Source organism: Oncorhynchus keta, unplaced genomic scaffold (assembly GCF_023373465.1).
Source record: "Oncorhynchus keta strain PuntledgeMale-10-30-2019 unplaced genomic scaffold, Oket_V2 Un_contig_1671_pilon_pilon, whole genome shotgun sequence".
Taxonomy (NCBI): Eukaryota; Metazoa; Chordata; class Actinopteri; order Salmoniformes; family Salmonidae; genus Oncorhynchus; species Oncorhynchus keta.
The window spans coordinates 17,501-45,000 of NW_026280078.1; the positions used below are offsets into that span (position 1 = coordinate 17,501).

Below are 27,500 nucleotides of genomic sequence, written 5' to 3' on the forward strand. Positions count from 1 at the left end.
TTCAAATAAAAATGAACTAAATTGACTGAACGGTAAATGCATTTAAAGACTGGGTCAGTACTCAGAACGTACTGCTCTGGGTCAGTACTCAGAACGTACTGCTCTGGGTCAGTACTCAGAACGTACTGCTCTGGGTCAGTACTCAGAACGTACTGCTCTGGGTCAGTACTCAGAACGTACTGCTCTGGGTCAGTACTCAGAACGTACTGCTCTGGGTCAGTACTCAGAACGTACTGCTCTGGGTCAGTACTCAGAACGTACTGCTCTGGGTCAGTACTCAGAACGTACTGCTCTGTTACAACAGTGGATCAGTACTCAGAACATACTGCTCTGGGTCAGTACTCAGAACGTACTGCTCTGGGTCAGTACTCAGAACGTACTGCTCTGGGTCAGTACTCAGAACGTACTGCCCTGGGTCAGTACTCAGAACGTACTGCTCTGGGTCAGTACTCAGAACGTACTGCTCTGGGTCAGTACTCAGAACGTACTGCTCTGGGTCAGTACTCAGAACGTACTGCTCTGGGTCAGTACTCAGAACGTACTGCTCTGAGTCAGTACTCAGAACGTACTGCTCTGGGTCAGTACTCAGAACGTACTGCTCTGTTACAACAGTGGATCAGTACTCAGAACGTACTGCTCTGGGTCAGTACTCACAACGTACTACTCTGTTACAAGTAAACAGCAATGAAGGAACCTGTTAGAACACATGTTAGAACACATGTCATGAGGAACCTGTTAGAACACATGTCATGAGGAACCATGTTAGAACACATGTTAGAACACATGTCATGAGGAACCTGTTAGAACACATGTCATGAGGAACCATGTTAGAACACATGTTAGAACACACTGTTATAAGGAACCATGTTAGAACACATGTCATGAGGAACCATGTTAGAACACATGTCATGAGGAACCATGTTAGAACACATGTCATGTTATACACACACACACACACACACACTCACACACACACACACACACACTCTCTCACACACACACACACACACACACACACACACACACACACACACACACACACACACACACACACACACACACACACACACACACACACACACACACACACACACATACACACACACACACACACACACACACTGTAGAAGAGACCTTCTACAGTCTCCCACGTATACTACATGACCAAAGGTATGTGGACACCTGCTCATCTAACATCTCATTCCAAAATCATGGGCATTCATATGGAGTTGGTGCCCCTTTGCTGCTATCACAGCCTCCAGTCTTCTGGGAAGGTTTTCCACTAGATGTTGGAACATTGCTGCTATAACAGCCTCCACTCTTCTGGGAAGGTTTTCCACTAGATGTTGGAACATTGCTGCTATAACAGCCTCCACTCTTCTGGGAAGGTTTTCCACTAGATGTTGGAACATTGCTGCTATAACAGCCTCCACTCTTCTGGGAGGGTTTTCCACTAGATGTTGGAACATTGCTGCTATAACAGCCTCCACTCTTCTGGGAAGGTTTTCCACTAGATGTTGGAACATTGCTGCTATAACAGTCTCCACTCTTCTGGGAAGGTTTTCCAATAGATGTTGGAACATTGCTGCTATAACAGCCTCCACTCTTCTGGGAGGGTTTTCCACTAGATGTTGGAACATTGCTGCTATAACAGCCTCCACTCTTCTGGGAGGGTTTTCCACTAGATGTTGGAACATTGCTGCTATAACAGCCTCCACTCTTCTGGGAGGGTTTTCCACTAGATGTTGGAACATTGCTGCTATAACAGCCTCCACTCTTCTGGGAAGGTTTTCCACTAGATGTTGGAACATTGCTGCTATAACAGCCTCCACTCTTCTGGGAAGGCTTTCCACTAGATGTTGGAACATTGCTGCTATAACAGCCTCCACTCTTCTGGGAGGGTTTTCCACTAGATGTTGGAACATTGCTGCTATAACAGCCTCCACTCTTCTGGGAAGGTTTTCCACTAGATGTTGGAACATTGCTGCTATAACAGCCTCCACTCTTCTGGGAGGGTTTTCCACTAGATGTTGGAACATTGCTGCTATAACAGCCTCCACTCTTCTGGGAAGGCTTTCCACTAGATGTTGGAACATTGCTGCTATAACAGCCTCCACTCTTCTGGGAGGGTTTTCCACTAGATGTTGGAACATTGCTGCTATAACAGCCTCCACTCTTCTGGGAGGGTTTTCCACTAGATGTTGGAACATTGCTGCTATAACAGCCTCCACTCTTCTGGGAGGGTTTTCCACTAGATGTTGGAACATTGCTGCTATAACAGCCTCCACTCTTCTGGGAAGGTTTTCCACTAGATGTTGGAACATTGCTGCTATAACAGCCTCCACTCTTCTGGGAAGGCTTTCCACTAGATGTTGGAACATTGCTGCTATAACAGCCTCCACTCTTCTGGGAGGGTTTTCCACTAGATGTTGGAACATTGCTGCTATAACAGCCTCCACTCTTCTGGGAAGGTTTTCCACTAGATGTTGGAACATTGCTGCTATAACAGCCTCCACTCTTCTGGGAGGGTTTTCCACTAGATGTTGGAACATTGCTGCTATAACAGCCTCCACTCTTCTGGGAAGGCTTTCCACTAGATGTTGGAACATTGCTGCTATAACAGCCTCCACTCTTCTGGGAAGGCTTCCCACTAGATGTTGGAACATTGCTGCTATAACAGCCTCCACTCTTCTGGGAAGGCTTTCCAATAGATGTTGGAACATTGCTGCTATAACAGCCTCCACTCTTCTGGGAAGGCTTTCCACTAGATGTTGGAACATTTCTGCGGGGACTTGCTTCCCGTCAGCCACAACAGCATTAGAGAGGTCGGGCTCTGATGTTGGGCGATTAGGCCTGGCTCCCAGTCGCGGTTCCAATTCATCCCAAAGGCATTCGATGGGGTTGAGGTCAGGGCTCCGTGCAGGCCATTCAAGTTCTTCCACACCGATCACGACAAACCATTTCTTTATGGACCTCGCTTTGTCCACAGGGGCATTGTCATGCTGAAACAGGAAAGGGCCTTCCCCAAACTGCAAGCACAGAATCATCTAGCATGTCATTGTCATGCTGAAACAGGAAAGGGCCTTCCCCAAACTGCAAGCACAGAATCATCTAGCATGTCATTGTCATGCTGAAACAGGAAAGGGCCTTCCCCAAACTGCAAGCACAGAATCATCTAGCATGTCATTGTTATGCTGTAGCATTAAGATTTCCCTTCACTGGGACTAAGGGGCCCCAAACCATGAAAAACAGCCCCAGACCATTATTCCTCCTCCACCAAACTTTACAGTTGTCACTATGCATTGGGGCAGGTAGCGTTCTCCTGGCATCCTCCAAACCCAGATTAGTGTGTTGTATTAGTGTAGTAGTCCATTAAAAACAACCCCAGACCATTATTCCTCCTCCACCAAACTTTACAGTTGTCACTATGCATTGGGGCAGGTAGCGTTCTCCTGGCATCCTCCAAACCCAGATTAGTGTGTTGTATTAGTGTAGTAGTCCATTAAAAACAACCCCAGACCATTATTCCTCCTCCGCCAAACTTTACAGTTGTCACTATGCATTGGGGCAGGTAGCGTTCTCCTGGCATCCTCCAAACCCAGATTAGTGTGTTGTATTAGTGTAGTAGTCCATTAAAAACAACCCCAGACCATTATTCCTCCTCCGCCAAACTTTACAGTTGTCACTATACATTAGGGCAGGTAGCGTTCTCCTGGCATCCTCCAAACCCAGATTAGTGTGTTGTATTGCTAGAAGGTGAAGATGATTCATTACTCCAGAGAATACGTTTCCACTGCTCCAGAGTCCAGTGGCTGTGAGTTTTACACCACTCAAGCCGACGCTTGACATTGCGCACGGTGATCTTAGGCTTGTGTGCGGCTGCTCGGCCGTGGAAACCCACTTCGTGAAGCTCCCGAAGAACAGTTATTGTGCTGACGTTGCTTCCAGAGGCAGTTTGGAACTCGGTAGTGAGTGTTGCAGCCGAGGAATAGACGATTTTTACTTCACACTACGTGTTTCAGCACTCGGCGGTCCCGTTCTGTGGACTTGTGTGGCCTACCACTTCGCGACTGAGCCGTTGTTGCTCCTAGGCGTTTCCCACTTCACAATATCAGCACTTACAGTTGACCGGGGGAAGCTCTGAGCTCTTCAGTTAAGGCCATTCTACTGCCAATGTTTGTCTATGGAGATTGCATTGGGCGGTGTGCTCGATTTTATACACCTGTCAGCAATGTGTGTGGCTGAAATAGATGAATCCACTAATTTGAAGGGGTGTACACACACACACACACACTCACTACACACACACACACACTAAACACACTACACTCACTACACACACAAACTACACTCACTACACACACACACTACACACACACCACACAATACACACACAAAACACACTACACACACTACACTCACTACACACACACCACACAATACACACACAAAACACACTACACACACTACACACACTACACACATACTAAACATACTACACACACTACACACACAAAACACACTACACACACTACACACACAAAACACACTACACACACTACACACACTACACACACTACACACACACAAAACATACTACACACACTACACACACAAAACACACTACACACACTACACACACAAAACACACTACACACACTACACACACTACACACACACAAAACACACTACACACACTACACGCACAAAACACACTACACACAAAACACACTACACACATACTAAACATACTACACACACTACACACTCACACACTAAACACACAACACACACTAAACCCACTACACACAACACACACTACACACACTACACACATACTAAACATACTACACACACTACACACACTACACACACAAAACACACTACACACATACAACACACACTAAACCCACTACACACAACACACACTACACACACTAAACACACTACACACATACAACACACACTAAACCCACTACACACAACACACACTACACACACAAAACACACTACACACATACAACACACACTAAACCCACTACACACTACACACACTACACACACAAAACACACTACACACAAAACACACTACACACATGCTAAACACACTACACACTCACACACTAAACGTACTACACACACTACACACTCACACACTAAACACACTACACACAAAACACACTAAACACACTACACACACAACACACACTAAACCCACAACACACAACACACACTACACACTCACGAAACACACTACACACACACACACACACACAACACACACTACTCACACACTAAACACACTACAAACACACTACACACTAAACCCACAACACACACTAAACACACTACACACCGTCTGGTGCTGTGAAGGCTGAGACAGAGTTCTACAGAGACAGGCTGCCGGAGGAGGTTGACCATGCTGGAGAGGTGGCGAGTCAGTAGTGTGTGTGAGTGTGTGTATGTGTATGAGTGTGTGAGTGTGTATGTCACACTCTTCAGTGAGTGCCAGAGCCTCCAGGGGCCAGAGGTGCCAATGATTATTGGGCTAGGGCCAGACCAGGGGCAGCCTCCAGACATCCATCCTGGCACAGGTGGCCCTAACTGGGGCCAAGGCCAAATTGAGGCCCCTGCTTCGCCACGGGCCTTGGCCCACAGCCCCACGCAACTCTCATCTGAACCACACAGGGAGATGGAGGGAAATGGAGGAAGAGGAGAGGGGGGGGAGAGGGAAAGGAGGAGAGAGAAGAGATGAGATGGAGGAGAGAGGAGAGATGGAGGGAGACAAGAGTGAGATGAGGGAGAGGAGAGAGGAGAGATGGAGGGAGAGAGGAGAGAGATGGAGGGAGACAAGAGCGAGATGAGGGAGAGGAGAGAGGAGAGATGGAGGGAGAGAGGAGAGAGATGGAGGGAGACAAGAGCGAGATGAGAGAGAGGAGAGATGGAGGGAGAGAGGAGAGATGGAGGGAGAGGAGAGAGATGGTGGAAGAAGGGGTAGAGAGGAGAGATGGAGGGAGACAAGAGCGAGATGAGGGATAGGAGAGAGATGGAGGGAGAGGACAGAGATGGAGGGAGGGAGGAGATAGATGGAGGGAGAGAGGAGAGAGATGGAGGGATAGAGGAGAGAGATGGAGGGAGAGAGAGAGAGAGATGGAGAGAGAGGAGAGAGATGGAGATAGATGGAGGGAGAGAGGAGAGAGATGGAGGGAGAGGAGAGAGATGGAGGGAGAGAGGAGATAGATGGAGGGAGAGAGGAGAGAGATGGAGGGATAGGAGAGAGATGGAGGGAGAGGAAAGAGATGGAGGGAGGGAGGAGATAGATGGAGGGAGAGAGGAGATAGATGGAGGGAGATAGGAGAGAGATGGAGGGAGAGAGAGAGAGAGATGAAGGGAGAGGAGAGAGATGGAGGAAGGGAGGAGATAGATGGAGGGAGAGAGGAGAGAGATGGAGGGAGAGGAGAGAGATGGAGGGAGAGAGGAGATAGATGTAGGGAGAGGGGAGAGAGGTGGAGGGAGAGGAGAGTGAAGAGGGAGTGAGGGAGTGAGGGGGGGAGAGTGGAGAGGGAGTGAGGGAGGGGACAGAGGAGAGGGAGTGAGGGAGGGGACAGAGGAGAGGGAGTGAGGGAGGGGACATAGGAGAGGGAGTGAGGGAGGGGACAGAGGAGAGAGAGTGAGGGAGGGGACAGAGGAGAGAGAGTGAGGGAGTGGACAGAGGAGAGGGAGTGAGGGTTAATAAATGAGGAGGGAGGAAAGGGACAGAGGAGAGGATTACAGGGGAAATGAGGAGGGAGGAGAGGGACAGAGGAGAGGATAATAAATGAGGAAGGAGGAGAGGGACAGAGGAGAGGATAATAAATGAGGAGGGAGGAGAGGGACAGAGGAGAGGATAATACATGAGGAGGGAGGAGAGGGACAGAGGAGAGGATAATAAATGAGGAGGGAGGAGAGGGACAGAGGAGAGGATAATAAATGAGGAGGGAGGAGAGGGACAGAGGAGAGGATAATAAATGAGGAGGGAGGAGAGGGACAGAGGAGAGGATAATAAATGAGGAGGGAGGAGAGGGACAGAGGAGAGGATAATAAATGAGGAGGGAGGAGAGGGACAGAGGAGAGGATAATAAATGAGGAGGGAGGAGAGGGACAGAGGAGAGGATAATAAATGAGGAGGGAGGAGAGGGACAGAGGAGAGGATAATAAATGAGGAGGGAGGAGAGGGACAGAGGAGAGGATAATAAATGAGGAGGGAGGAGAGGGACAGAGGAGAGGATAATAAATCAGGAGGGAGGAGAGGGACAGAGGAGAGGATAATAAATGAGGAGGGAGGAGAGGGACAGAGGAGAGGATAATAAATGAGGAGGGAGGAGAGGGACAGAGGAGAGGATAATAAATGAGGAAGGAGGAGAGGGACAGAGGAGAGGATAATAAATCAGGAGGGAGGAGAGGGACAGAGGAGAGGATAATAAATGAGGAGGGAGGACAGGGACAGAGGAGAGGATAATAAATGAGGAGGTAGGAGAGGGACAGAGGAGAGGATAATAAATGAGGAGGGAGGAGAGGGACAGAGGAGAGGATAATAAATGAGGAGGGAGGAGAGGGACAGAGGAGAGGATAATAAATGAGGAGGGAGGAGAGGGACAGAGGAGAGGATAATAAATGAGGAGGGAGGAGAGGGACAGAGGAGAGGATAATAAATGAGGAGGGAGGAGAGGGACAGAGGAGAGGATAATAAATCAGGAGGGAGGAGAGGGACAGAGGAGAGGATAATAAATGAGGAAGGAGGAGAGGGACAGAGGAGAGGATAATAAATGAGGAGGGAGGAGAGGGACAGAGGAGAGGATAATAAATGAGGAGGGAGGAGAGGGACAGAGGAGAGGATAATAAATGAGGAGGGAGGAGAGGGACAGAGGAGAGGATAATAAATGAGGAAGGAGGAGAGGGACAGAGGAGAGGATAATAAATGAGGAGGGAGGAGAGGGACAGAGGAGAGGATAATAAATGAGGAGGGAGGAGAGGGACAGAGGAGAGGATAATAAATGAGGAGGGAGGAGAGGGACAGAGGAGAGGATAATAAATGAGGAAGGAGGAGAGGGACAGAGGAGAGGATAATAAATGAGGAGGGAGGAGAGGGACAGAGGAGAGGATAATAAATGAGGAAGGAGGAGAGGGACAGAGGAGAGGATAATAAATGATGAGGGAGGAGAGGGACAGAGGAGAGGATAATAAATGAGGAGGGAGGAGAGGGACAGAGGAGAGGATAATAAATGAGGAGGGAGGAGAGGGACAGACAGAGGAGAGGATAATAAATGAGGAGGTAGGAGAGGGACAGACAGAGGAGAGGATAATAAATGAGGAGGGAGGAGAGGGACAGAGGAGAGGATAATAAATGAGGAGGGAGGAGAGGGACAGACAGAGGAGAGGATAATAAATGAGGAGGGAGGAGAGGGACAGACAGAGGAGAGGATAATAAATGATGAGGGAGGAGAGGGACAGAGGAGAGGATAATAAATGAGGAGGGAGGAGAGGGACAGAGGAGAGGATAATAAATGAGGAGGGAGGAGAGGGACAGACAGAGGAGAGGATAATAAATGAGGAGGTAGGAGAGGGACAGACAGAGGAGAGGATAATAAATGAGGAGGGAGGAGAGGGACAGAGGAGAGGATAATAAATGAGGAGGGAGGAGAGGGACAGACAGAGGAGAGGATAATAAATGATGAGGGAGGAGAGGGACAGAGGAGAGGATAATAAATGAGGAGGAGGAGAGGGACAGACAGAGGAGAGGATAATAAATGAGGAGGGAGGAGAGGGACAGAGGAGAGGATAATAAATGAGGAGGGAGGAGAGGGACAGACAGAGGAGAGGATAATAAATGAGGAGGGAGGAGAGGGACAGACAGAGGAGAGGATAATAAATGATGAGGGAGGAGAGGGACAGAGGAGAGGATAATAAATGAGGAGGGAGGAGAGGGACAGAGGAGAGGATAATAAATGAGGAGGGAGGAGAGGGACAGACAGAGGAGAGGATAATAAATGAGGAGGTAGGAGAGGGACAGACAGAGGAGAGGATAATAAATGAGGAGGGAGGAGAGGGACAGAGGAGAGGATAATAAATGAGGAGGGAGGAGAGGGACAGACAGAGGAGAGGATAATAAATGAGGAGGTAGGAGAGGGACAGACAGAGGAGAGGATAATAAATGAGGAGGGAGGAGAGGGACAGAGGAGAGGATAATAAATGAGGAGGGAGGAGAGGGACAGAGGAGAGGATAATAAATGAGGAGGGAGGAGAGGGACAGAGGAGAGGATAATAAATGAGGAGGGAGGAGAGGGACAGAGGAGAGGATAATAAATGAGGAGGGAGGAGAGGGACAGAGGAGAGGATAATAAATGATGAGGGAGGAGAGGGACAGAGGAGAGGATAATAAATGAGGAGGGAGGAGAGGGACAGAGGAGAGGATAATAAATGAGGAAGGAGGAGAGGGACAGAGGAGAGGATAATAAATGAGGAGGGAGGAGAGGGACAGAGGGGAGGATAATAAATGAGGAGGGAGGAGAGGGACAGAGGAGAGGATAATAAATGAGGAGGGAGGAGAGGGACAGACAGAGGAGAGGATAATAAATGAGGAGGAGGAGAGGACAGGGACAGAGGAGAGGATAATAAATGAGGAGGGAGGAGAGGGACAGAGGAGAGGATAATAAATGAGGAGGGAGGAGAGGGACAGACAGAGGAGAGGATAATAAATGAGGAAGGAGGAGAGGGACAGAGGAGAGGATAATAAATGATGAGGGAGGAGAGGGACAGACAGAGGAGAGGATAATAAATGAGGAGGGAGGAGAGGGACAGAGGAGAGGATAATAAATGAGGAGGGAGGAGAGGGACAGAGGAGAGGATAATAAATCAGGAGGGAGGAGAGGGACAGAGGAGAGGATAATAAATGAGGAGGGAGGAGAGGGACAGAGGAGAGGATAATAAATGAGGAGGGAGGAGAGGGACAGAGGAGAGGATAATAAATGAGGAGGGAGGAGAGGGACAGAGGAGAGGATAATAAATGAGGAGGGAGGAGAGGGACAGAGGAGAGGATAATAAATCAGGAGGGAGGAGAGGGACAGAGGAGAGGATAATAAATGAGGAGGGAGGAGAGGGACAGAGGAGAGGATAATAAATGAGGAGGGAGGAGAGGGACAGACAGAGGAGAGGATAATAAATGAGGAGGGAGGAGAGGGACAGAGGAGAGGATAATAAATGAGGAGGGAGGAGAGGGACAGAGGAGAGGATAATAAATGAGGAGGGAGGAGAGGGACAGAGGAGAGGATAATAAATGAGGAGGGAGGAGAGGGACAGAGGAGAGGATAATAAATAAGGGAGGAGGAGAGGGACAGAGGAGAGGATAATAAATGAGGAGGGAGGAGAGGGACAGAGGAGAGGATAATAAATGAGGAGGGAGGAGAGGGACAGAGGAGAGGATAATAAATGAGGAGGGAGGAGAGGGACAGAGGAGAGGATAATAAATGAGGAGGGAGGAGAGGGACAGAGGAGAGGATAATAAATGAGGAGGGAGGAGAGGGACAGAGGAGAGGATAATAAATGAGGAGGGAGGAGAGGGACAGAGGAGAGGATAATAAATGAGGAGGGAGGACAGGGGAAGAAAGGGAGGAAGAACTCTCTCTCGTCTTTTTGTTTAAGTGTTTTTCCAATGTGCAGCGGGACTTATATCAGAGAGAGAGATACAGAGAGGAATGTGTGGGAGAGAAGTGGGGGGTTTAAGATCCAAAAGTAATATTAAAAAATTGTCAGGAATACGGGAGTCTACAGTGTGTGTGTGTGTGTGTGTGTGTGTGTGTGTGTGTGTGTGTGTGTGTGTGTGTGTGTGTGTGTGTGTGTGTGTGTGTGTGTGTGTGTGTGTGTGTGTGTGTGTGTGTGTGTGTGTGTGTGTGTGTGTGTGTGTGTGTGTGTGTGTGTGTGTGTGGTAAGATAGTTTGATTGTCCTCTCCTTAACGAAAACCAAGTTGTTGAGGTGTTGTTTAGGGTAAACCTCCTCCCCAGATCACTTTATCACCTCCTATCCAGAGCTATACAGACCCCACACAGCACCCCAGCACCAAGCCTCACAGTCCTCTCACTGTTCTCTGTCTACAATGGAACAGCCCAGTGTTCTATCAAATCCATTACAACTACCCAGTGTTCTATCAATTCCATTACAACTACCCAGTGTTCTATCAATTCCATTACAACTGTCCAGTGTTCTATCAATTCCATTACAACTACCCAGTGTTCTATCAATTCTATTACAACACCCAGTGTTCTATCAATTCCATTACAACTACCCAGTGTTCTATCAATTCCATTACAACTACCCAGTGTTCTATCAATTCCATTACAACTGTCCAGTGTTCTATCAATTCCATTACAACTACCCAGTGTTCTATCAATTCTATTACAACAGCCCAGTGTTCTATCAATTCTATTACAACTACCCAGTGTTCTATCAATTCCATTACAACTACCCAGTGTTCTATCAATTCTATTACAACAGCCCAGTGTTCTATCAATTCCATTACAACTACCCAGTGTTCTATCAATTCCATTATAACTACCCAGTGTTCTATCAATTCCATTACAACTACCCAGTGTTCTATCAATTCCATTACAACTACCCAGTGTTCTATCAATTATATTACAACTACCCAGTGTTCTATCAATTCCATTACAACTACCCAGTGTTCTATCAATTCTATTACAACTACCCAGTGTTCTATCAATTCCATTATAACTACCCAGTGTTCTATCAATTCCATTACAACTACCCAGTGTTCTATCAATTCCATTACAACTACCCAGTGTTCTATCAATTCCATTACAACTACCCAGTGTTCTATCAATTCCATTACAACTACCCAGTGTTCTATCAATTCCATTACAACTACCCAGTGTTCTATCAATTCCATTATAACTACCCAGTGTTCTATCAATTCCATTACAACTACCCAGTGTTCTATCAATTCCATTACAACTACCCAGTGTTCTATCAATTCCATTACAACTGTCCAGTGTTCTATCAATTCCATTACAACTGTCCAGTGTTCTATCAATTCCATTACAACTACCCAGTGTTCTATCAATTCCATTACAACTGTCCAGTGTTCTATCAATTCCATTACAACTACCCAGTGTTCTATCAATTCCATTACAACTACCCAGTGTTCTATCAATTCCATTATAACAGCCCAGTGTTCTATCAATTCTATTACAACTACCCAGTGTTCTATCAATTCCATTACAACTGTCCAGTGTTCTATCAATTCCATTATAACAGCCCAGTGTTCTATCAATTATATTACAACTACCCAGTGTTCTATCAATTCCATTACAACTGTCCAGTGTTCTATCAATTCCATTATAACAGCCCAGTGTTCTATCAATTCCATTATAACAGCCCAGTGTTCTATCAATTATATTACAACTACCCAGTGTTCTATCAATTCCATTACAACTACCCAGTGTTCTATCAATTCTATTACAACTACCCAGTGTTCTATCAATTATATTACAACTACCCAGTGTTCTATCAATTCCATTACAACTACCCAGTGTTCTATCAATTCCATTACAACTACCCAGTGTTCTATCAATTATATTACAACTACCCAGTGTTCTATCAATTCCATTACAACTACCCAGTGTTCTATCAATTCCATTACAACTACCCAGTGTTCTATCAATTCCATTACAACTACCCAGTGTTCTATCAATTATATTACAACTACCCAGTGTTCTATCAATTCCATTATAACAGCCCAGTGTTCTATCAATTCCATTACATCTAATGTGACAGTCCTTTGTGACACTCAAAACGACAGCCCGGTCTAAATATAGAATTTCACATAGAAATGGATGTAAATAGACAGGGACGAAGAACAAGAATAGACCATTCAAAGATATCAGAATTCCCAGGCAGCCATTTTGAATTTAGCATGAGAATCATCTCCTCAACAGCACAACATTCCTTAACTGAAGTCCCTCTATAATCACCACACATAATAAGTGGAACTTTCATGGCAGCATCTCCGTTTCCCCTTCAACCCTGTGTATCCCTATGGGGGAGGGAATATGGGAGCACACAGGTAGCAGCTGGGCCCATAGAGCTCTGGTCACTAGTAGTTCACTATTTAGGGAATAGCAGAAAAATTGGGTGATTCCCTCTGGCTCATATAACTGGAGCTAAGAGTCTGCTCTAGCCTCCGGGTGTGTGTGTGTGTGTGTGTGTGTGTGTGTGTGTGTGTGTGTGTGTGTGTGTGTGTGTGTGTGTGTGTGTGTGTGTGTGTGTGTGTGTGTGTGTATGCGTGCGTGCGTGCATTAATTATGGATAGCTAGAACCACACACTGCATCTGTCTGAGCAGGTGGCCGGCCAGGCCAAAGCAACCGCAGGCAGAGCTGCACAGCATGATGGAAAGGGGCCTATGATAGAGAGAGAAATGGAGGAGGAGGATAGAGAGGGGGTGATGATAGGGATACGGGGGGGAGAAGGAGAGGAGAAAGAGGACCAGGGAGAGGAGAGAGAGGAACAGTGAGAGGAGAGAGAGAGAGGCCAGGGAGAGGAGAGAGAGGACCAGGGAGAGGAGAGGGAGGACCAGGGAGAGGAGAGGAGAAGATAGGAGAGAGGACCAGGGAGAGGAGAGAGAGGACCAGGGAGAGGAGAGGGAGGACCAGGGAGAGGAGAGGAGAAGAGAGGAGAGAGAGGACCAAGGAGAGGAGAGGAGAAGAGAGGAGAGAGGCCAGGGAGAGGAGAGAGAGGACCAGGGAGAGGAGAGAGAGGACCAGGGAGAGGAGAGAGAGGACCAGGGAGAGGAGAGAGAGGACCAGGGAGAGGAGAGAGAGGACCAGGGAGAGGAGAGAGAGGACCAAGGAGAGGAGAGAGAGGAAGAAGGAGAGAGGCCAGGGAGAGGAGAGAGAGGACCAGGGAGAGGAGAGAGAGGACCAGGGAGAGGAGAGAGGACAAGGAGAGGAGAGAGAGGACCAGGGAGAGGAGAGAGAGGACCAGGGAGAGGAGAGAGAGGACCAGGGAGAGGAGAGAGAGGACCAGGGAGAGGAGAGAGAGGACCAGGGAGAGGAGAGAGAGGACCAGGGAGAGGAGAGAGAGGACCAGGGAGAGGAGAGAGAGGACCAGGGAGAGGAGAGAGAGGACCAGGGAGAGGAGAGAGAGGACCAGGGAGAGGAGAGAGGACCAGGGAGAGGAGAGAGAGGACCAGGGAGAGGAGAGAGAGGACCAGGGAGAGGACCAGGGAGAGGAGAGAGAGGACCAGGGAGAGGAGAGAGGACCAGGGAGAGGAGAGAGAGGACCAGGGAGAGGAGAGAGAGGACCAGGGAGAGGAGAGAGAGGACCAGGGAGAGGACCAGGGAGAGGAGAGAGAGGACCAGGGAGAGGAGAGAGGACCAGGGAGAGGAGAGAGAGGACCAGGGAGAGGAGAGAGAGGACCAGGGAGAGGAGAGAGAGGACCAGGGAGAGGAGAGAGAGGACCAGGGAGAGGACCAGGGAGAGGACCAGGGAGAGGAGAGAGAGGACCAGGGAGAGGAGAGAGAGGACCAGGGAGAGGAGAGAGAGGACCAGGGAGAGGAGAGAGAGGACCAGGGAGAGGAGAGAGAGGACCAGGGAGAGGAGAGAGAAGACCAGGGAGAGGAGAGAGAAGACCAGGGAGAGGAGAGAGAGGACCAGGGAGAGGAGAGAGAGGACCAGGGAGAGGAGAGAGAGGACCAGGGAGAGGAGAGGACCAGGGAGAGGAGAGAGAGGACCAGGGAGAGGAGAGAGAGGACCAGGGAGAGGAGAGAGAGGACCAGGGAGAGGAGAGAGAGGACCAGGGAGAGGAGAGAGAGGACCAGGGAGAGGAGAGAGAGGACCAGGGAGAGGAGAGAGAGGACCAGGGAGAGGAGAGAGAGGACCAGGGAGAGGAGAGAGAGGACCAGGGAGAGGAGAGAGAGGACCAGGGATAGGAGAGAGAGGACCAGGGAGAGGAGAGAGAGGACCAGGGAGAGGAGAGAGAGGACCAGGGAGAGGAGAGAGAAGACCAGGGAGAGGAGAGAGAAGACCAGGGAGAGGAGAGAGAGGACCAGGGAGAGGAGAGAGAGGACCAGGGAGAGGAGAGAGAGGACCAGGAGAGGAGAGAGAAGACCAGGGAGAGGAGAGAGAGACCAGGAGAGGAGAGGACCAGGAGAGGAGAGAGGACCAGGGAGAGGAGAGAGAGGACCAGGGAGAGGAGAGAGAGGACCAGGGAGAGGAGAGGAGAGGACCAGGGAGAGGAGAGAGAGGACCAGGGAGAGGAGAGGAGAGGACCAGGGAGAGGAGAGAGATGACCAGGGAGAGGAGAGAGAGGACCAGGGAGAGGAGAGAGAGGACCAGGGAGAGGAGAGAGAGGACCAAGGAGAGGAGAGAGAGGACCAGGGAGAGGAGAGAGAGGACCAGGGAGAGGAGAGAGAGGACCAGGGATAGGAGAGAGAGGACCAGGGAGAGGAGAGAGAGGACCAGGGAGAGGACCAGGGAGAGGACCAGGGAGAGGACCAGGGAGAGGACCAGGGAGAGGACCAGGGAGAGGACCAGGGAGAGGAGAGAGAGGACCAGGGAGAGGACCAGGGAGAGGAGATGACTAGATAAAGGAGGAAGCTGTTAGCTGTGCTTAAGTCTGCCCACATCACCACCTAGAAACACCATTCCAGATCTGCATATCTAACCTTGAACAATTCAGTCTGAGAACAGATTGACCGTCTCATCTATACAGTACATCGTCAGACATAGAACTATAATTCTAGATCAGCTCATCTGAGCTGACATGATCTTCAACGGATGGATAGATGAACAGACAGACAGACAGACAGACAGACAGACAGACAGACAGACAGACAGACAGACAGACATACAGACAGACAGACAGACAGACACAGAACTATAATTCTAGATCAGCTCACCTGAGGGACATGATCTTGTATGCGTCGGGCAGGTAACATCTAGTATTCTCCATCTGTGCTGGGTCCGAGTCACAGATCTTGTCGTCGGTGCGTCCGTAGTTGGCGCTGTCAATCATGATGACGTCTGTGCCCGGGCAGCGTAGCTCGATGGGGTAGGACTCACAGGACAGTTCCCTACGGACCACCGCCATGGGGACAGGGGCTCGACTCACCGCTGAGTAGAGAAGAGATATAGACAGGTAAATATAAACACACCCAGTCCCTCTCTCTCTCTCTCTCTCTCTCTCTCTCTCTCTCCCTCTCTCACTCTCACTCACTCTCTCTCACCACCTCTCTCTCTCTCTCCTCCCTCTCTCCTCTCATCCTCTCTCCTCCCTCCTCTCTCCTCCCCACCACCCCTCCTCCTCCTCTCGTCTCTCTCTCTCTCTCTCTCTCACTCTGTCTCTCTCTCTCAGTTACAAGAACACATTTTTATTTACAAGACGGACTACACACTAAGAACCTCTCAGATAGAAGAATCAGAAGGACAGAGAGAGTAGATGGAGAAGAAGGGAGAGAGTAGAGAGCTCTGAGGGAGAAGTGGGGAGAGAAGAGAGAAGAAGGAGAGAGACAGAGAGAAGAAGAAGGGAGATCTAGAGAAGAAGAAGAACACAGAGAGAAGAAGGGGAGAGAGTAGAGAGAAGAAGGGAGAGAGTAGAGAGAAGAAGAAGGAGAGAGTAGAGAGAAGAAGGGAGAGAGTAGAGAGAAGAAGAAGGAGAGAGTAGAGAGAAGAAGGGAGAGAGTAGAGAGAAGAAGAAGGAGAGAGTAGAGAGAAGAGAGGGAGAGAGTAGAGAGAAGAAGGGAGAGAGAGAGAGAAGAAGGGAGAGAGTAGAGAGAGAAGAAGGGAGAGAGTAGAGAGAAGAAGAAGGAGAGAGTAGAGAGAAGAAGGGAGAGAGTAGAGAGAAGAAGAAGGAGAGACAGAGAGAAGAAGGGAGAGAGTAGAGAGAAGAAGGAGAGAGTAGAGAGAAGAAGGAAGAGAGAGAGAAGAAGGAGAGAGTAGAGAGAAGAAGATGGGGAGAGTAGAGAGAAGAAGGGAGAGAGTAGAGACAGAAGAAGGGAGAGAGTAGAGAGAAGAAGGAGAGAGGAGAGAAGAAGGGAGAGAGTAGAGAGAGAAAGGGAGACCATAGAGAAGAAGGAGAGATCCTCCGCTAGAGAAGAAGGGAGAGAGTAGAGGGAAGAAGAGGAGAGAGTGGAGAGAAGAACGTAGAGAGAAGAAGAAGCTGAGAGAGAGAGAAGAAGAAGGAGAGAGTGGAGAGAAGAAGGAGTAGAGAGAAGAAGGAAGAGAGTAGAGAGAAGAAGAAGGGAGAGTAGAGAGAAGAAGGAGAGAGTAGAGAGAAAGAAGGAGAGAGTAGAGAGAAGAAGAAGGGAGAGAGTAGAGAGACTCAGGGAGAGAGTAGAGAGAAGAGGGAGAGAGAGAGATAGACAGGGAGACAGTAGAGAGAAGAAGGAGAGTCTGGGTCTAGAGAGAAGAAGGGAGAGAGTAGAGAGAAGAAGGAGAGAGTAGAGAGAAGAGAGAGGAGAGAGTAGAGAGAAGAAGGGAGAGAGTGGAGAGAGAAGAAGAAGGAGAGAGTAGAGAGAAGAAGGGAGAGAGAGAGGGTAGAAGAAGGAGGGAGAGTAGAGAAGAAGAAGGGAGAGAGTAGAGAGAAGAAGGAGAGAGAGCAGAGAGAAGAAAGGAGAGAGTAGAGAGAAGAAGAAGGAGAGAGAGAGAGAAGAAGGAGAGAGAGAGAGAAGAAGGGAGAGAGTAGAGAGAAGAAGGGAGAGAGTAGAGAGAAGAAGAAGGAGAGAGTGGAGAGAAGAAGGGAGAGAGTAGAGAGAAGAAGAAGGGAGAGAGTAGAGAGAAGAAGGGAGAGAGTAGAGAGAAGAAGGGAGAGAGTAGAGAGAAGAAGGGAGAGAGTAGAGAGAAGAAGGGAGAGAGTAGAGAGAAGAAGGGAGAGAGTAGAGAGAAGAAGAAGGGAGAGAGTAGAGAGAAGAAGGGAGAGAGTAGAGAGAAGAAGGGAGAGAGTAGAGAGAAGAAGGGAGAGAGTAGAGAGAAGAAGGGAGAGAGTAGAGAGAAGAAGGGAGAGAGTAGAGAGAAGAAGAAGGGAGAGAGTAGAGAGAGAGAAGAAGGGAGAGAGTAGAGAGAAGAAGAAGGGAGAGATGGAGAGAGTGGAAGAAGAAGGAGAGAGTAGAGAGAAGAAGGAGAGAGTAGAGAGAAGAAGAAGGAGAGAGAGAGAGAAGAAGGGAGAGAGTAGAGAGAAGAAGGAGAGAGAGTGGAGAGAGAGAGAAGAAGAAGGGAGAGAGTAGAGAGAAGAAGAAGGGAGAGAGAGAGAGAAGAAGGAGAGAGTAGAGAGAAGAAAGGGAGAGAGTAGAGAAGAAGGGAGAGAGTAGAGAGAGAAGAAGAGAGAGAGAGAGAAGAAGGAGAGAGTAGAGAGAAGAAGAAGGGAGAGAGTGGAGAGAAGAAGAAGGGAAGAAGAGAGAAGAAGAGAGAGAGAGAAGAAGAAGGGAGAGAGTAGAGAGAAGAAGGGGAGAGAGAGAGAAGAAGAAGGAGAGAGTAGAGAGAAGAAGGAGAGAGTAGAGAGAAGAAGAAGGAGAGAGTAGAGAGAAGAAGGAGAGAGAGAGAGAAGAAGAAGGGAGAGAGAGAGAAGAAGAGGGAGAAGAGAAGAAGGAAGAGTAGAGAGAAGAAGGGAGAGAGTAGAGAGAAGAAAGGAGAGAGTAGAGAGAAGAAGAAGGAGAGAGTAGAGAGAGAAGAAGGGAGAGAGTGGAGAGAAGAAGGAGAGAGTGGAGAGAGAAGAAGGGAGAGAGTAGAGAGAAGAAGGGAGAGAGAGAGAAGAAGAAGAGAGATTAGAGAGAAGAAGGAGAGAGTAGAGAGAAGAAGGAGAGAGAGAGAGAGAAGAAGGGGAGAGAGTAGAGAAGAAGAAGGAGAGAGAGTAGAGAGAAAGAAGGGAGAGAGTAGAGAGAAGAAGGAAGAGAGAGAAGAAGGAGAGAGAGAGAGAAGAAGGAGAGAGTAGAGAGAAGAAGGGAGAGAGTAGAGAGAAGAAGGAGAGAGTAGAGAGAAGAAGAAGGGAGAGAGTGGAGAGAAGAAGAAGGAGAGAGTAGAGAGAAGAAGGAGAGAGTGGAGAGAAGAAGAAGGGAGAAGTGAGAGAGTAGAGAGAAGAGAGGAGAAGAGAGAGAGAGTAGAAGAAGGAGAGAGTAGAGAGAAGAAGGAGAGAGTAGAGAGAAGAAGGAGAGAGAGAGAGAAGAAGAAGGAGAGAGTAGAGAGAAGAAGGGAGAAGAGAGAGAGAGAGAGGAGAAGAAGAAGGAGAGAGTGGAGAGAAGAAGGGAGAAGAGAGAGAGAGAAGAAGGAGAGAGTAGAGAGAAAGAAGGGAGAGAGTAGAGAGAAGAAGGGAGAGAGTAGAGAGAAGAAGAAGGAGAGAGTAGAGAGAAGAAGGGAGAGAGGAGAGAAGAAGAAGGGAGAGAGTGGTAGAGAGAAGAAGGAGAGAGAGAGAGAGAGAGAGAGTGGAGAGAAGAAGGAGAGAGTGGAGAGAAGAAGAGAAGAAGTAGAGGAGAAGAAGGGAGAGAAGAGAAGAAGGAGAGAGTGGAGAGAAGAAGAAGGGAGAGAGTAGAGAGAAGAAGGGAGAGAGAGTAGAAGAGAAGAAGGAGAAGAGAAGGGAGAGAAGAAGAAGAAGAGAGTAGAGAGAGAAGAAGGGAGAGAGTAGAGAGAAGAAAGGGAGAGAGTAGAGAGAAGAAGGGAGAGAGTAGAGAGAAGAAGAAGAGAGAGAGTAGAGAGAAGAAGAAGGAGAGAGAAGGGAGAGAGAAGAAGGGAGAGAAGAGAAGAAGAGAGAGAGAGAAGAAGGGAGAGAGTAGAGAGAAGAAGGAGAGAGAGAGAGAAGAAGTAGGAGAGAAGAAGAAGAAGGGAGAGTAGAGAGAAGAAGGAAGAAGGGAGAGAGTAGAGAAGAAGAAGAGGGAGAGAGAGAGAAGAAGGGAGAGAGTAGAGAGAAGAAGGAGAGAGTAGGAGAGAAGAGGGAGAAGTAAGAGAAGAAGAAGGAGAGAGTAGAGAGAAGAAGGGAGAGAGAGAGAAGAAGAAGGGAGAGAGTAGAGAGAAGAAGGGAAGAAGAGAAGGAGAGAGTAGAGAGAAGAAGGAGAGAGTAGAGAGAAGAAGAAGGGAGAGAGAAGAACAAGGGAGAGAGTAGAGAGAAGAAGGGAGAGAGTAGAGAGAAAGAAGAGAGAGGGAGAGAAGGAGAAGAAGGGAGAGAGAGAGAGAAGAAGGAGAGAGTAGAGAGAAGAAGAAGGAAAGAGAGTAGAGAGAGAAGAAGGAGAGAGTAGAGAGAAGAAGAAGGGAGAGAGTGGAGAGAGAAGAAGGAGAGTAGAGAGATGAAGGAGAGAGTAGAGAGAAGAAGGAGAGAGTAGAGAGAAGAAGAAGAAGGAGAGAGTGGAGAGAAGAAGGAGAGAGTAGAGAGAAGAAGGAGAGAGTAGTAGAGAGAAGAAGGGAGAGAGTGGAGAGAAGGGAGAGAGTAGAGAGAAGAAGAGGAGAGTAGAGAGAAGAAGAAGGGAGAGAGTGGAGAGAAGAAGGGAGAGAGTGGAGAGAAGAAGGGAGAGAGAGTAGAGAGAAGAAGAAGAGAGAGAGTAGAAGAAGGAGAGAGAGAAGAGAGATGAAGAAGGAGAGAGAGAAGAGAGAAGAGTGGAGGAGAGGAGAGAGGAGAGAAGAAGAAGGGAGAGAGTAGAGAGAAGAAGAAGGAGAGAGTGGAGAGAAGAAGGGAGAGAGTAGAGAGAAGAAGAAGGGAGAGAGAGAGATGAAGGGAGAGAGTAGAGAGAAGAAGAAGGGAGAGAGTAGAGAGAGAAGAAGGAGAGAGTAGAGAGAAGAAGGAGAGAGAAGAAGAAAGAATAAGGGAGAGAGTGGAGAGAAGAAGGGAGAGAGTAGAGAGAAGAAGAAGGAGAGAGTAGAGAGAAGAAGGGAGAGAGTAGAGAGAAGAAGGAAGGGAGGGAGAGTAGAGAGAGAAGAAGGAGAGAGTAGTGGAGAAGAAGGGAGAGTAGAGAGAAAGAAGGAGAGAGATGAAGGAGAGAGTAGAAGAAGAGAAGAAGAGAGTAGAAGAGGAGAAGTGGAGAGAGATGAAGAGAGAAGAAGGAAGAAGAAGAGTAGAGAGAGAAGAAGAAGGAGAGAGAGAAGAGAGAAGAAGGGAGAGTAGAGAGAAGATGAAAGGAGAGAGTAGAGAGAAGAAGAAAGAGAGAGTAGAGAGAAGAAGGAGAGAGTAGAGAGAGAGAAGAAGGGAGAGTGGAGTAGAAGGAGAGTGGAGAAGAAGGGAGAGAGAGAGAGAAGAAGGGAGAGAGTAGAGAGAATGAAGGAGAGAGTAGAGAGAAGAAGGGAGAGAGAGAGAGAAGAAGAAAGGAAGAGAGTAGAGAGAAGAAGAGGGAGAGAGTAGAGAGAAGAAGAAGGAGAGAGAGTGGAGAGAAGAAGGGAGTAGAGAGAAGAAGAGAGTGGGAGAGAAGAGAGAGAAGAAGGAGAGAGTAGAGAGAAGAAGAAAGGGAGAGAGTAGAGAGAAGAAGGAGAGAGTAGAGAGAAGAAGGGAGAGAGTAGAGAGAAGAAGGGAGAGAGTAGAGAGAGAAGAGAAGGGAGAGAGTAGAGAGAAGAAGAAAGGAGAGAGTAGAGAGAAGAAGAAGGAGAGAGTAGAGAGAAGAAGGAGAGAGTAGAGAGAAGAAGGGAGAGAGAGAGAGAAGAAGGAGAGAGTATATTAGAGACAGAAGGAGAGATAGAGAGAGAAGAAGAAGGAGAGAGTAGAGAGAAGAAGAAGAAGGGAGAGAGTGGAGAGAGAAGAAGGGAGAGAGTAGAGAGAGAAGAAAGGAGAGAGAGTGGAGAGAAGAAGGGAGAGAGTAGAGAGAAGAAGAAGGAGAGAGTAGAGAGAAGAAGGGAGAGAGTAGAGAGAAGAAGAAGGGAGAGAGTAGAGAGAAGAAGAAGGGAGAGAGTAGAGAGAAGGAAGGGAGAGAAGTAGAGAGAAGAAGAAGAGAGAGTAGAGAGAAGAAGGAGAGAGAAGATAGGGAGAGAGAAGAAGGGAGAGAGTAGAGAGAAGAAGAAGGAGAGAGAGAGAGAGAAGAAAGAAGGAGAGAGTAGAGAGAAGAAGGAGAGAGTAGAGAGAAGAAGAAGGGAGAGAGTGGAGAGAAGAAGGGAGAGAGTAGAGAGATGAAGGGAGAGAGTAGAGAGAAGAAGAAGGAGAGAGTAGAGAGAAGAAGGGAGAGAGAGAGAGAAGAAGGAGAGAGTAGAGAGAAGAAGAGTGGAGAGAGAAGAAGGGAGAAGAAGAGAGAGAAGAAGAAGGGAGAAGAAGGGAGAGAAGAAGAAGGAGAGAGAGAGAGAGAAGAAGAAGGGAGAGAGTAGAGAGAAGAAGGAGAGAGAGAGAAGAAGGGAGAGAAGAAGGGAGAGAGTAGAGAGAAGAAGGGAGAGAGTAGAGAGAAGAAGAAGGGAGAGAGTAGAGAGAAGAAGAAGGGAGAGAGTAGAGAGAAGAAGGGAGAGAGTAGAGAGAAGAAGGGAGAGAGTGGAGAAGAAGGGAGAGAGTAGAGAGAAGAAGGGAGAGAGTAGAGAGAAGAAGGGAGAGAGTAGAGAGAAGAAGAAGGGAGAGAGTAGAGAGAAGAAGGGAGAGAGTAGAGAGAAGAAGAAGGAGAGAGTAGAGAGAAGAAGGGAGAGAGTAGAGAGAAGAAGGGAGAGAGTAGAGAGAAGAAGAAGGAGGAGAGAGAAGAGAGAAGAAGAAGGGAGAGAGTAGAGAGAAGAAGAAGGGAGAGAGTAGAGAGAGAAGAAGGGAGAGAGTAGAGAGAAGAAGGGAGAGAGTAGAGAGAAGAAGGGGAGAGAGTAGAGAGAAGAAGAAGGGAGAGAGTAGAGAGAAGAAGAAGGGAGAGAGTAGAGAGAAGAAGAAGGGAGAGAGTAGAGAGAAGAAGGGAGAGGGAGAGAAGAAGGAGAGAGAGAAGAGAAGAGAGTAGAGAGAAGAAGAAGGAGAGAGTAGAAGAAGAAGAAGGGAGAGAGAGTAGAGAGAAGAAGGAGAGAGTAGAGAGAAGAAGAAGGAGAGAGAGAGAAGAAGAAGAAGGAGAAGAAGAGTAGAGAGATGAAAGGAGAGAGTAGAGAGAAGAAGAAGGGAGAGAGTAGAGAGAAGAAGAGTAGAGGAAGAAGAGAGAGTAGAGAGAAGAAGGAGAGAGTAGAGAGAGAAGGAGAAGAGAGGGAGAGAAGAAGAAGGGAGAGAGTAGAAGAAGGGAGAGAGTAGAGAGAAGAGAAGGGAGAGAGTAGAGAGAAGAAGGAGAGAGTAGAGAGAAGAAGAAGGGAGAGAGTAGAGAGAAGAAGGAGAGAGTGGAGAGAAGAAGGGAGAGAGAAGAGAGAGAGAAGAAAGAAGGGAGAGTAGAGAGAAGAAGAAGGGAGAGAGTAGAGAAGAAGAGAGAGAGAGAGAGAAGAAGAAGGAGGGAGAGAGTAGAGAAGAAGAAGGAGAGAGTAGAGAGAAGAAGGAGAGAGTAGAGAGAAGAAGGAGAGAGTGGAGAGAGAAGAAGGAGGAGAGAGTGGAGAAGAAGGAGAGAGTAGAGAGAAGAAGGGAGAGAGTAGAGAGAAGAAGGAGAGAGTAGAGAGAAGAAGGGAGAGAGTAGAGAAGAAGAAGGAGAGAGAGAGAGAAGAAGGGAGAGAGTAGAGAGAAGAAGAAGGGAGAGAGTAGAAGAAGGAGAGAGTAGAGAGAAGAAAGGGAGAGAGAGAAGAAGGGAGAGAGAAGAAGAAGGAGAGAGTAGAGAGAAGAAGGGAGAGAGTAGAGAAGAAGGGAGAGAGTAGAGAGAAGGGAGAGAGTAGAGAGAAGAAGGGAGAGAGAGAGAGAGAAGAAGGGAGAGAGTAGAGAGAAGAAGAAGGGAGAGAGTAGAGAGAAGAAGGGAGAGAGTGGAGAGAAGAAGAAGGGAGAGAGTAGAGAGAAGAAGAAGGGAGAGAGAAGAGAGAAGAAGGGAGAAGGGAGAGAGAAGAGAAGAAGGGAGAGAGTAGAGAGAAGAAGGAGAGAGAGAGAGAAGAAGAAGGAGAGAGTAGAGAGAAGAAGAAGGAGAGAGTAGAGAGAAGAAGGGAGAGAGAGAGAGAAGAAGGGGAGAGAGTAGAGAGAAGAAGGAGAGAGTAGAGAGAAGAAGGGAGAGAGAGGAGAGAGAAGAAGAAGGAGAGAGTAGAGAGAAGAAGAAGGAGAGAGAGAGAGAAGAAGGGAGAGAGAGAGAGAGAAGAAGGGAGAGAGTAGAGAGAAGAAGGAGAGAGTAGAGAGAAGAAGGGAGAGAGTAGAGAGAGAAGAAGAATAGTAGGAGAGAGGAGAGAGTAGAAGAAGGGGAGAGAGTAGAGAGAAGAAGGGAGAGAGTAGAGAGAAGAAAGGAGAGAGTAGAGAGAGAAGGAGAGAGTAGAGAGAAGAAGAGAGAGAGTAGAGAGAAGAAGGGAGAGAGTAGAGAGAGAAGAAGAAGGAGAGAGTAGAGAGAGAAGAAGGGAGAGAGTAGAGAGAAGAAGGGAGAGAGTAGAGAGAAGAAGAAGGGAGAGAGTAGAGAGAAGAAGGGAGAGAGTAGAGAGAAGAAGGGAGAGAGTAGAGAGAAGAAGAAGGAGAGAGTAGAGAGAAGAAGGGAGAGAGTAGAGAGAAAGAAGGGAGAGAGAAGAGAGAAGAAGAAGGGAGAGAGAGAGAGAAGAAGGGAGAGAGTAGAGAGAAGAAGGGAGAGAGTAGAGAGAAGAAGGGAGAGAGTAGAGAGAAGAAGGGAGAGAGAGAGTAGAGAGAAGAAGAAGGGAGAGAGTAGAGAAGAAGAAGGAGAGAAGGAGAGAAGAGAGAAGAAGAAGGAGAGAGTAGAGAGAAGAAGAAGGAGAGAGAGAGAAGAAGGGAGAGAGTGGAGAGAAGAAGAAGGGAGAGAGTAGAGAAGAAGAAGGAGAGAGTAGAGAGAAGAAGAAGGAGAGAGTAGAGAGAAGAAGGGAGAGAGTAGAGAGAAGAAGAAGGGAGAGAGTAGAGAGAAGAAGAAGGGAGAGAGAGAGAGAGAAGAAGGGAGAGAGTAGAGAGAAGAAGGGAGAGAGTAGAGAGAAGAAGGGAGAGAGTAGAGAGAAGAAGAAGGGAGAGAGTGGAGAGAAGAAGGGAGAGAGTAGAGAGAAGAAGAAGGAGAGAGTAGAGAGAAGAAGGGAGAGAGTAGAGAGAAGAAGGGAGAGAGTAGAGAGAAGAAGGGAGAGAGTAGAGAGAAGAAGGGAGAGAGTAGAGAGAAGAAGAAGGAGAGAGTAGAGAGAAGAAGGGAGAGAGTAGAGAGAAGAAGAAGGGAGAGAGTAGAGAGAAGAAGAAGGGAGAGAGTAGAGAGAAGAAGAAGGAGAGAGTGGAGAGAAGAAGGGAGAGAGTAGAGAGAAGAAGGGAGAGAGTAGAGAGAAGAAGAAGGGAGAGAGTAGAGAGAAGAAGAAGGAGAGAGTAGAGAGAAGAAAAGGAGAGAGTAGAGAGAAGAAGAAGGGAGAGAGTAGAGAGAAGAAGAAGGGAGATAGTAGAGAGAAGAAGAAGGGAGAAGAAGGGAGAGAGTAGAAGAGAGAGTAGAGAGAGAAGGAGAGAGTAGAGAGAAGAAGAAGGAGAGAGAGGAGAGAAGAAGGGAGAGAGTAGAGAGAAGAAGAAGGGAGAGAGTAGAGAGAGAAGAAGGGAGAGAGTAGAGAGAAGAAGGGAGAGAGTAGAGAGAAGAAGAAGGAGAGAGTAGAGAGAGAAGAAGGAGAGAGTGGAGAGAAGAAGGGAGAGAGTAGAGAAGAAGAAGGGAGAGAGTAGAGAGAGAAGAAGGGAGAGAGTAGAGAGAAGAAGAAGGGAGAGAGTAGAGAGAAGAAGAAGGGAGAGAGTAGAGAGAAGAAGGGAGAGAGTAGAGAGAAGAAGAAGGGAGAGAGTAGAGAGAAGAAGGGAGAGAGTAGGAGAGAAGAAGGGAGAGAGTAGAGAGAAGAAGAAGGAGAGAGAGAGAGAGAGAAGAAGGGAGAGAGAGAGAGAGAGAGAAGAAGGGAGAGAGTAGAGAGAAGAAGAAGGGAGAGAGTAGAGAGAAGAAGAAGGGAGAGAGTAGAGAGAAGAAGAAGGAGAGAGTAGAGAGAAGAAGGGAGAGAGTAGAGAGAAGAAGAAGGGAGAGAGTAGAGAGAAGAAGAAGGGAGAGAGTAGAGAGAAGAAGAAGGGAGAGAGTAGAGAGAAGAAGGAGAGAGTAGAGAGAAGAAGAAGGGAGAGAGTAGAGAGAAGAAGGGAGAGAGTAGAGAGAAGAAGGGAGAGAGGAGAGAGAAGAAGAAGAGAAGGGAGAGAGAGAGAAGAAGGAGAGAGTAGAGAGAAGAAGAAGGGAGAGAGTAGAGAGAAGAAGGGAGAGAGTAGAGAGAAGAAGAAGGAGAGTAGAGAGAAGAAGAAGGGAGAGAGTAGAGAGAAGAAGAAGGAGAGAGTAGAGAGAAGAAGGGAGAGAGTAGAGAGAAGAAGAAGGAGAGAGTAGAGAGAAGAAGGGAGAGAGTAGAGAGAAGAAGGGAGAGAGTAGAGAGAAGAAGAAGGGAGAGAGTAGAGAGAAGAAGAAGAGAGAGTGGAGAGAAGAAGGGAGAGAGTAGAGAGAAGAAGAAGGGAGAGAGAAGAGAGAAGGAGAGAGTAGAGAGAAGAAGAAGGGAGAGAGTAGAGAGAAGAAGGGAGAGAGTAGAGAGAAGAAGGGAGAGAGTAGAGAGAAGAAGGGAGAGAGTAGAGAGAAGAAGAAGGGAGAGAGTAGAGAGAAGAAGAAGAAGGAGAGAGTAGAGAAGAAGAAGGGAGAGAGTGGAGAGAAGAAGAAGAAGGGAGAGTAGAGAAGGAAGTGAGAGAGAAGAAGAAGGAGAGAGTAGAGAAGAAGAAGGGAGAGAGTAGAGAGAAGAAGGGAGAGAGTAGAGAGAAGAAGAAGGAGAGAGTAGAGAGAAGAAGAAGGGAGAGAGAGAAGAAGGGAGAGAGTAGAAGGAGAGAGAGAGAGAGAGAGAAGAAGGAGAGAGTAGAGAGAAGAAGAAGGAGAGAGTAGAGAGAAGAAGAAGGGAGAGAGTAGAGAGAAGAAGAAAGGAGAGAGTAGAGAGAAGAAGAAGGGAGAGAGTAGAGAGAAGAAGAAGGGAGAGAGTAGAGAAGAAGAAGGGAGAGAGTAGAGAGAAGAAGAAGGGAGAGAGTAGAGAGAAGAAGGGAGAGGAGAGAAGAAGGAGAGAAGAAGGGAGAGAGAGAGAGAAGAAGGGAGAGAGTAGAGAGAAGAAGGGAGAGAGTAGAGAGAAGAAGGAGAGAGTAGAGAGAAGAAGAAGGAGAGAGTAGAGAGAAGAAGAAGGGAGAGAGTAGAGAGAAGAAGGGAGAGAGTAGAGAGAAGAAGAAGGGAGAGAGTAGAGAGAAGAAGAAGGAGAGAGTAGAGAGAAGAAGAAGGAGAGAGAGAGAAGAAGGGAGAGAGTAGAGAGAAGAAGGGAGAGAGTAGAGAGAAGAAGGGAGAGAGTAGAGAGAAGAAGGGAGAGAGTAGAGAGAAGAAGGGAGAGAGTAGGAGAAGAGAGAGAGTAGAAGAAGAAGGGAGAGAGTAGAGAGAAGAAGGGAGAGAGTGGAGAGAAGAAGGGAGAGAGTAGAGAGAAGAAGGGAGAGAGTGG

The 27,500-nt window shown here is 48.0% G+C and overlaps 1 protein-coding gene across 1 annotated transcript in view; it reads right to left on the reverse strand.

Moving 5' to 3' along the window:
* Positions 1–15,693: 15,693 nt before the first annotated feature.
* Positions 15,694–27,500, reverse strand: part of LOC127919453 (adhesion G protein-coupled receptor L3-like) — a 118,802-nt gene continuing 106,995 nt past the window's right edge. The window contains exon 3 of the mRNA XM_052503014.1: positions 15,694–16,163. Within this exon, the coding sequence (XP_052358974.1) occupies positions 15,946–16,163 (218 nt within the window). The 3' untranslated portion in view covers positions 15,694–15,945. The remainder of the gene's footprint in view (positions 16,164–27,500) is intronic.